Genomic DNA, 9,749 nt, shown 5'->3' with positions numbered 1-9,749 from the left:
CTGCAGAAATGCTCTTTTTATTAAATACTTTCCAGATCAAGTTTCAATAATAACAAAGCTATGATGAAGACCTACTAACATTCAGACAAACACTTGATAGTTGTCATTTCATGGTTTTATTAAATGTATGATCATGCAAAAATCCAGCATCCATGTTTAAACTCCAAGTATATACGAAGCCCAATAGTATACCATTACAATGCAATAGATTTACTTAGAATGAGGGGAGCATACCAAGCAGAGGCTTTTGTTTTATATATTTTCACTATTTTCTACTTTTTTTGTCTTTGTTTTTTTTTTTTTTTTACATGGTACATCACTTATATTTCCCAATGGAGTGATTTTCATGTCGAGATGCAAATACTATGAGATTTTTTTCCCTTTATTAATAAGTAAACACAGACAGTGGGAAAAAAAAATATTTACCGAGAAAAGTATACATGCATATTCAGCAGTTTATTTCAACTGCGTCTTTGATTTCTCCTGTCATTGGACGGGTGGGCCAGAAGACTCATACGTTCGCCGTCTGGCCCAGGATTCAGACCAAGCTTTCAGGGGTGGGATATTTATTTCACTAAATCTAAATCTATTAGCTTGTGACTCCTCATAGCCATCTCAATCTTTTTCATTTTCATGGAGCTGAAGATGTCACTCATGTACAGAAAAAGGATGCATTTAAGTAAAAATAAAAATGATAAAACGTGTAATCTAGTTTGGCCAGGCAAGGCAGCAGTTCCCAATAGCACAAACAAAGGAAAAAGAAATCAGCGATTAGAAAATAAAACAAACAAACAAAAAAAAAAATGCAAGAAATCAGCACGAGACATGAAAACAGCATCATCACATATAATCTAACAGCATCACTACCATTGTAAAGGTGATAAGCGCGTGCACACACTTACACACGTGCGGATGTATAGTCCTGATATGTCACCAAGCCCAGGGTGTGCAAACACTACATGTATTTACAGACCCATACAAAAAACTTCCAAGAAGATGGGGTGAACTCGTAGTTTGTTTTTTTCCACACATAATATATTGCCTAAAACAAACCTACACTAATATAGATCTAAAAACAAAACCATAGCAGTGACGAAAAGCATTCGTGCAACTACAGATGAACTTAATAGATGAACCACTCGTGACTATCAAACCATCAAATTAAAACGGAGTTTATGAGTGCTATAAAACCTGCGTAATATAGTTTGTGGGGAAATCTTAAACCACTGTGAATTGTAATCGTACAAACATTAAAACTATGATTTTAACATAACTATGGCAACTGGACGAGTTTGCGTTTTTCCCACACGCTCCTTGTGATTGGATGAACTAAACGACATGTATTTACAGAGCATGTCCCCCCCACCGTCACGAACCACGACTAAGACAACACTGAGGACAGGGTGAGTCTAACGTTACTAAAACAACGGAGTACTTTTACAATGAGTGGAAGAAAAGACGACGAGACTCAATCACAACATACTCGACTACTGAAGCTATTTTCACCATGATGTAGTTTGTAAAAACGACTAGTCCTCCTTTGAGCTCAGATCTGAAGATTCAGTCGCCGAGTTCAGAAACTGGAGAGAAGTTTATGTCTGACTATCACAGTACGTCCTGCAGTGGTTTGTCTACGACGCTAACAAAACGACAAGGGTGAATCTACTGGTCGGTGTTCGGTTGCGTTCGGTTCACTTGAGCTTTTGTTATACTAAATCTAAATGGGGGATACAATTTATACAAGTTCATATCTCACACACGCACCCACACAAACGTATCAAGCACAGTCAGGAACGACATCTTTTCCTAAACCTGGATGGCGAACATTTATATCTCCTTTAAATATTTCATGTATATCCTATGTTTATTTAGATTAACTTAAAAAATAAAACAGTCTTAAAAATTCGAAATGAACACAAAATACTTGTGTTATGTCAGTCCAAGAAAAAAAAAAAAAAAGGGAAATTGAAGAGTTCCACATTAACGTAAGAGATTACTAAAACCTGGGCAGTACAAACCTTCTCTTAGACCCGGGTTACATAAAAAGCCAACACCAAACAGAAACAATCCTTAAAAAGACTAAAAACTACACTTTGGTTCTTTTTTTCGATATGAAGAACTTCTGAACATTTTCACTGCCTTGCTCTCGGATTAGTCGACCCCTTCCCTTAATTGATTTTGTGTCCAAAAAGCTGCAAAGTATACAAGAAGGACTGTGAAGACAAAACTTGTAAACCTTAGCATTTTTTTGGGCACATTTTGTAATTTTGTTAAGTTGAGCACCCCCACCCTCCCAACTCCCGCCTTGGATTACTTACATATATGATTTTCAAACCGGATTGTAGCTTCTGGTTCAGCTAGTGATTTTTACAATATATCGTATATTTATGATTTCACAGATCAGTACTTACAACACCTTCTGAACATCTTTAACGGGCAAAAAAAGATGGTTCCGTGGGAAAAGGACAAAACAGCACCCCCATGTGGGTGTCAGATACATGCACCGTCCCTTGGGCGGGGCCACAGCCGCGGCCAGCTCCCGTTGGTCAAAGATTGGACAGGATAAGTGGTGTTGACTGTTGAACTGGATGTTGTCAGAGTTCCTCACTGGTGTGTCTGTAACTTTAAGAGCTGTCATCCAGCTGGCCTTCACGTGCCCGTCCAGCCACAAAGAAGAAACATTCCCATTATCTTGAGAATCCAGGTAAGCTGGAAAAAATTAGGCAAAAATAAAGTTTTTGTGAATGGAAATGTGCATCAACTGTCTTACTGCATACAATCATAAATTGTTTTTTATAACAAATTTTACTCCCTTAACTAGACGCATGAGAGATGGAATCTATGGAAGTCTATTTGTGGCTTAAGGTTTGGCAGTGTTGCCAAAATTGTGATGTATCTTAATAGTGTAGCGATGTATGAAGCCCAGCTCACATAAAAGGACAGAAAAACGTACAGTGGTTACGGAAAGTATTTAGACCCCCTTTGTTATATTGCAGCCATTTGCTAAAGTTAAATTTTTCCTCAATGTACACACAGCACAGCATATTGACAGAAAAACACAGAATTGTTGACATTTTTGCACATTTATTAAAAAAGAAAAACTAGATATCACATGGTCATACGTATTCAGACCCTTTGCTGTCACACTCGTATATTTAACTCAGGTGCTGTCCATTTCTTCTGATCATCCTTGAGATGGTTCTACACCTTCATTTGAGTCCAGCTGTGTTTGATTATACTGACTGGACTTGATTAGGAAAGCCACACACCTGTCTATGTAAGACCTTACAGCTCACAGTGCATGTCAGAGCAGATGAGAATCTTGAAGTCAAAGGAACTGTCTGAAGAGCTCAGAGACAGAATTGTGGCAAGGCACAGATCTGGCCAAGGTTACATACAAATTTCTGCTGCACTTAAGGTTCCTAAGAGCACAGTGGCATCCATAATCCTTAAATGGATGACATTTGGGACGACCAGAACCCTTCCTAGAGCTGGCCGTCTGGCCAAACTGAGCTATCGGGGAGAAGAGCCTTGGTGAGAGAGGAACCCAAAGATCACTGTGGCTGAGCTCCAGAGATGCAGTCGGGAGGTGGGAGAAAGTTGTAGAAAGTCAACCATCACTGCAGCCCTCCACCAGTCGGGGCTTTGTGGCAGAGTGGCCCTACGGAAGCCTCTCCTCAGTGCAAGGCACATGAAAGCCCTCATGGAGTTTGCTAAAAAAAACACCAAGGACTCTGGTCTGATGAGACCAAGATAGAACTTTTTGGCCTTAATTCTAAGCGGTATGTATTGAGAAAACCAGACACTGCTCATCATAGCTTAAATATTTACCATCCAACCTCACAGAACTGGAGAGGATCGGCAGAGGATCCCCAAATCCAGGTGTAAAAAACTATAAAAAAAAAAAAAAAAAAAAAAAGGCTGTATTGGATCAAAAGGGTGCTTCTACTAAATACGGAGCAAAGGGTCTGAATACTTAGGACCATGTGATATTTTCTTTTTTAATAAATGTGCAAAAATGTTAACAATTCTGTGATTTTCTGTCAATATGGGGTGCTAATTTGTGTGTGTAATTTAATAAGGGGAAAAAAATGAACAAATGATTTTAGCAAATGGCTGCAATATAACAGAGTGAAAACATTAAAGGGGGTTTGAATACTTTCCGTACCCTCTGTAGGTGTGTATGAATGGAGTGTTTTTACCTGTCCTGTGTGGTTCACTGTAAGGGGGCGGCTGGTGCCCCTGAGCAGTGGAAGTGGACGTTAAGCCACTTGGCGTCACGGCGATGCCACACGCGCGTCTCCTCCGACTGGCAGCTACGTGGGCGGCCCTGGCTGTCGATGTACTGCGTCAGCCGGATATATGCGATGCAGGCAGCGTCCTCCCCGATGAGATGAACATGAGGATTGAGGATAGTGGTGTGCACAGGCTTGTTGTTCTTACTCAGCACTGAAAAAGTAAAATGCATGGATTGCATCTAAATACATATGGTCAAAAGACAACTTATATGAATAATTATGTAAGGTAAAACAACTATACTAATAGTTAGACATGACTCACAGTGCTCAAAGTAGAACTTGTGGAAATCCATGCCCTCGACCAGGTTCCCCAGAGCTTCAGGCTCAAAAGAAGTCAGACCAGGGTCACAGATTCTTCTGTGGTACATAAGAATATAATAACAGTGTTCATGTAACAAAAATTTATATAGCATTAAAAAAAAGAGCATTTAATTTCAGAGTGAACATATGCTGTGTTCCAGATACAACTGGATATTACCAGCACTTCATGGCTAGATGCAACATTCTCCCAAAAGAACAGGAGTCTCTGATCAGTCAGTCTGGGAGTTTATTCAAACTGACAATTTATAGGTCTGTTTGTTCATTTTTAATATAAAAAGTCACACAAAGCCTTGCATGTATTCACAGGCATGTATTTCTTAGTATCTTTGTTACAAGCCAGCTGAAGCATGTGTTGCTGTCACGTGCAGGTGGGCTGTGCTTACGTGTATGCTTCAAAGTCTCCATTGTTGACAGCCTCGATTAACTGCTCCGTGATTTTTATAATCTCCTGCTTGCGAGCTACTCAAAAAGATGAGGGATGATGGATGGAGAGGAAATGAAATGATAAAAAAGAAAAGCAAAGTTAATAAGCATAACATTCACAGTTTAAAAAAAAATGTTCTTATTATACTCAGAAGCCAGATTCACTTTTATCTGGAATGCAGGTTCTGGTCACATGACACAAAAGTTTAAAACTTATTTGTTAGTGAGTTTTGGTGCATAGACACCATGCCAATATTTACTGACTCTCTACTTTGAGCCGTTCATTATGCATTTCTGTTACAACACTATGAATGCCAAGAGGAATGTTTGTAATTAGATTAATCAAACAAAAATATAATAAAACCAGTAACAATCATTATGCAAACTCACTATCAATAAACTTTAAAGTTATTTAGCAGGAGATCAGACTTTATCTAACTCGATTCTAGCTACAATAAATTGCATTCTATGCCTTTCATGTATTAATCTTGCATTAAAACAGTCAATGATTGCAATTATTGAAAATAAATTTTAAGGAATTAACTATTTGACTATATTTTACTGCTGAATCTGCAGTCGTAGGACATGTGAACATACCTTTTTTCCATAGAGAAAACTGAAAAGGGTGTGAATATTCTCCCATTGCATAATAGGCCTTTATAAATGTGTATGTACATAAGCATTTGGATTAACACATTCTCCATTACTATACAAATAAAAATCAACCCAACAAGTCAACCTTGACTAATACAATATATTAACTGCCAACTGTTACATTGGATAGGATATCACTACTTAATTCTATTATTGATTTCCTGTTGACATCTTCTGTGTGTGTGTCCTTGTCTACCCCACACACTCACACTGAGCTGCGGACCAACTCGCCGTGATACCGCTGACCCCATGGGCTGAGGCACAAGGGCCAGAATGAGTGCGCTCTAACTCTGGACATGAGGCATGTTCTGAACTGTTCCATGCCAAGCGTTTAACGTCATGCATGGGGACGGCTGCAACACACAACGCTGCACACACAACACGGGTGATGATGCATGCAGAAAGAGAGAGAGAGGAACGCATGAACACACAAGAGTATGAAGTACAACATCAGACCCCTAATTGAAAATTCTATCATCATTTGTTTAACCTCATGTTTCAAATCTGTAATGCTTTTTTCCTTCCATAGAAGACAAAACGAGATTATTTAATGTACTGTAGCTCTTTTTCATACCATGAAATTACATTATGGTTGGATGCTGCTGGGCTCCAAAAATGTATCATAAAAGTGATTATGACTTTTTGGAGTTTCACAGTCCTTGGATACATTTGTATGAAAAAGAGCATGGTGGAAATTCAGCTAAATCTCCTTATGTGTTCATGTAGGTTTGGAACAACATACATTTTTTTACATTTTGGGGTAAACAATTCCTTTAATGCATTATATAAAAGGTTATACAGTTCAACAATATGGTAATTTTGTTGTACTTCATAAACAGTGTTACATAAAGAGATCAATTAAAAAGAATGGAAAAGATAAAGAAAAGATTAAAATGGAAATCTGTAGTTAATTTGCAGAAAGACAATTTATCGGAATTTATGAAATAGAAAACAGGGGGAAGGTTGGAAAAAATTGTGAAAGACAGATGCTGACAGATGTTAAATGAAGAGAGAGAGCAGGTGTGGATGTGGTCTTATATGAGGTGTTGCAGCAAGCTTGGAAACAGAATCAAGTCTATTTTTTTTCTTATACCATTCCTATGTTATTTTATATATGTTCCTGTAGCTCAATTGGTAGAGCATTGCGCTATCAAGTGCAAGGTTGGGGGTTCGATTCCCCGGGAACACATGATGGGTAAAAATTGATAGCCTGAAAGTACTGTAAGTCGCTTTGGATAAAAGCGTCTGCTAAATGCATACATTTAAATTCTATTTAATTTATATATGGAGTATTGTTAACCAGCAAGAAACCGATTCACAAGTATGTAGCTTAGATGAGGGATATTAAAATGTTTGTGCAAAAAAGCATATTAATTACGAATTCTGAAACCCCAAAGGGGTAGGTTCGAGACTTCAGTCACAGGTTGGGAAGGAAAATGTAGGATAATCCGGTGTAGAACAATTAAAAGATCCATCTAGATACTAAAGGGCCATTTTACAACAAAACAAATCTGTAAATAGTAGTTGAGCAGCATGCATGGTGGGGGGGGGGGTGAATACATTTGTGAGCAACAATTGTGACATTCAATACTGTTCTACACGGAAAGCAAGTGATACTATGATAGTATGCTAAAGTATGCTAAAGGCTAGAAAGACTGGAGTTGTGGGGGGACAAAAAGGTCTCGACTTGAGGGTTTGAGGAGGGATTGAGAAGGGGATTGAAGGTGCCCAGGTGGTACGAGAGGATCTTGACTTACTGGCAGGAGAACCCTGAGGTGAAGCCAACAGAGCGGGCAGCTCTTCCCCGGCACTGCACTGACTCATCACGGCACTGTCACTGCTCGTTCCCTGCGCACTCTCGGCTGGCACAGCCCCAAAACCACACGCCACCAGGAGGAAAAACACACACATCTCTCATGTCCTTCACCAGCCGAAACACACTAACAGACACCACACCAATGCTGGCACGTTATCATGACTAAATAGCATAACGGTCACGAAGACGCTGGATGGGATGCGTTTAGATGAGCTGTTCTCAATCAAAGCAGCACTGTTTTTTAGGAGCAGGACTACAGGTGATGATCCTGGATTTTCCAGTCGAGTTATGAGTGATGGTGTGACGCAGGTCTGTATCTATGGGTGTGGTGAAGTGGAGCCGTGTTTGTTGTGCTTGGATAACGGTGCGTTCAGAGATTGTTTCTCCAGGCTACACGCCAATTTCCTGTCCTCATCACCTAACCTCAGACGTGACAGAGCTAATGATAAGGCTCTTTAAGCTGCTATTGTCCGTCCAGGCCCAGAGTGAATAAGGAGAGGAAATGAATTTCGAGCTTCGCTCTTTTCGTGACTTTTACAAAACATGAGTCCCTTGGGGAAAACAGTCCGGTTCGCAGCATGCTAATGAATTTACATGACACGGCACATCAACAAACTTCTTAAAAAGTGGGGTGAAAAACACAGGACACACACACAAACACGCACAAAATCTACAAGGAAACCCACTGAGGTACCGACAACTTACAGATGTGTGCATAAATATATTTATATATACTGTATAAACAACAAATTGTAAGAGTGATGTGACATAAGAGTTGCTTATTAATGCCACATTTAGATGGGACTTTTTTTTTGAGAGTGTGCCCTCATGTACTTCTTTGAATACTGTAGTTAAATCTCTTTGGTGCATCTTCACTTTGAACCTTTGCTAACTTTAAACTAGCAATTTAGCTGTAATCAAAAAGGGTCGTGCCATCATGCATGTTAAACGTGTACAGCACAATCCATCTAACCCCGTCTCGATCCCCTCTACTATAATTCTCCTCCTGTCAGTCCGGCAGCGTGCTTTCATGGCCCTGCCTTCAAATCACAAAGCCTTATATTTTATATTTTAAACTGATACTGACTGACGTGACGTGTATATTGTTTAATCAAAGGCATTTTTGGTACTGTGGTAGTGGAGGTGTTCTTCTGACACGAGCACTGGGAGCTGCAATGCCACAGTTCTGGAGACATGCAGAGAACAGGAGAGAAGATCTGTGTACCTTTCCTACCTTTCATATCCTCTTCCTCGTTGGTGTTACAGCTCTCTGTGGAGCCCTGGTGACAGATAAGAGACAGACAGAGAATATACAAGACAAACCAAACATTAGACGTGAATGAAAAGGAATGAATACCATTATACACTTCCAGGATTAGGAACCTCATGATACAGCATGTTGTTGATTCTAAGAATGATTGTCGGTAATCATAAGGTAAACATTAATATAATATTTAACATCAATATATTTTAAATTATAACAACAAGTGGCACAATTCAAATTGTTTTTCAGTCGGAGAGAGTGATTACAAATTTATTCAGTGAATGCTCACAAATATTTTGCAAGTTTTTTAATTATTATTATTACATATTAGGATTATTATTATTAACTAAAACTAAAACCGTAGCCATAAAAAAATATTGAAATTGAAATAAACTACAAACTGAAATCAGATGAAGTATTAAAAAATAACAAACAAATAAAACTGAATAAAAAACAAAAATATTTTTAAGGTAATAAAATAAAAAGTTTTTATCCAATAAGGAATTGCAATCAGAAAAGATTAATATTTATTAAAATGGGTTCAAATCTGCAATTTGTGAATCGCTCCCCCAATGCCATTTCAAATGCTCTTGAAAAATGTACCTTGGGGCCATCGGCAGGGTTGTGCACAACTGTAGTTTGTGGCTCCTGTAAAATTGAACAAGATTTTACATCATGATTAAAGTAGTAATACTCATCCCCAACAATCTGGTTGAACACAACGTCCTCCAGGAATACACACGCACACTTTTAAAACTGCTGTCTTGGCTAAGACACAAACTGAGGATTTTGAGATCAAGTAAAAAAATTATGATCTAAACAGACATTTACTTTATGTGGAAATAAACACAAGGTTGGGGTTCATGACGTGCTTGAAGAACATTCACAGCTCACTACAGAAAACCGACCACACGAGTACACTCATAAAAATAATAAATGGCATGCGCACAAAGATTTAAAGATGCAGTTTCTC

At 38.7% G+C, this 9,749-nt stretch overlaps 1 protein-coding gene across 19 annotated transcripts in view; it reads right to left on the bottom strand.

Moving 5' to 3' along the window:
- The window catches only part of LOC113056007 (calcium/calmodulin-dependent protein kinase type II subunit gamma-like), a 64,133-nt gene continuing 54,384 nt past the window's right edge, over positions 1-9,749 (bottom strand). For 5 of the 19 annotated variants that reach the window (XM_026222434.1, XM_026222441.1, XM_026222439.1 and 2 more), the window contains 7 exons: positions 9,380-9,424; positions 8,738-8,792; positions 7,454-7,558; positions 5,003-5,081; positions 4,561-4,655; positions 4,203-4,449; positions 1-2,709 (listed from right to left, as the gene is read on the bottom strand). In XM_026222434.1, coding sequence (XP_026078219.1) covers positions 4,217-4,449; positions 4,561-4,655; positions 5,003-5,081; positions 7,454-7,558; positions 8,738-8,792; positions 9,380-9,424 — 612 coding nt within the window. In that variant the 3' untranslated portion in view covers positions 1-2,709; positions 4,203-4,216. Of the gene's footprint in view, positions 2,710-4,202; positions 4,450-4,560; positions 4,656-5,002; positions 5,082-5,106; positions 6,065-7,435; positions 7,559-8,737; positions 8,793-9,379; positions 9,425-9,749 lie in introns of those variants that run through there. The other 14 variants (XM_026222444.1, XM_026222448.1, XM_026222446.1 and 11 more) reach the window with 8 other exon arrangements.

The sequence above is a fragment of the Carassius auratus genome, chromosome 37 (assembly GCF_003368295.1).
Source record: "Carassius auratus strain Wakin chromosome 37, ASM336829v1, whole genome shotgun sequence".
Classification (NCBI taxonomy): domain Eukaryota; kingdom Metazoa; phylum Chordata; class Actinopteri; order Cypriniformes; family Cyprinidae; genus Carassius; species Carassius auratus.
This window is presented reverse-complemented; position numbering and strand designations above follow the sequence as displayed.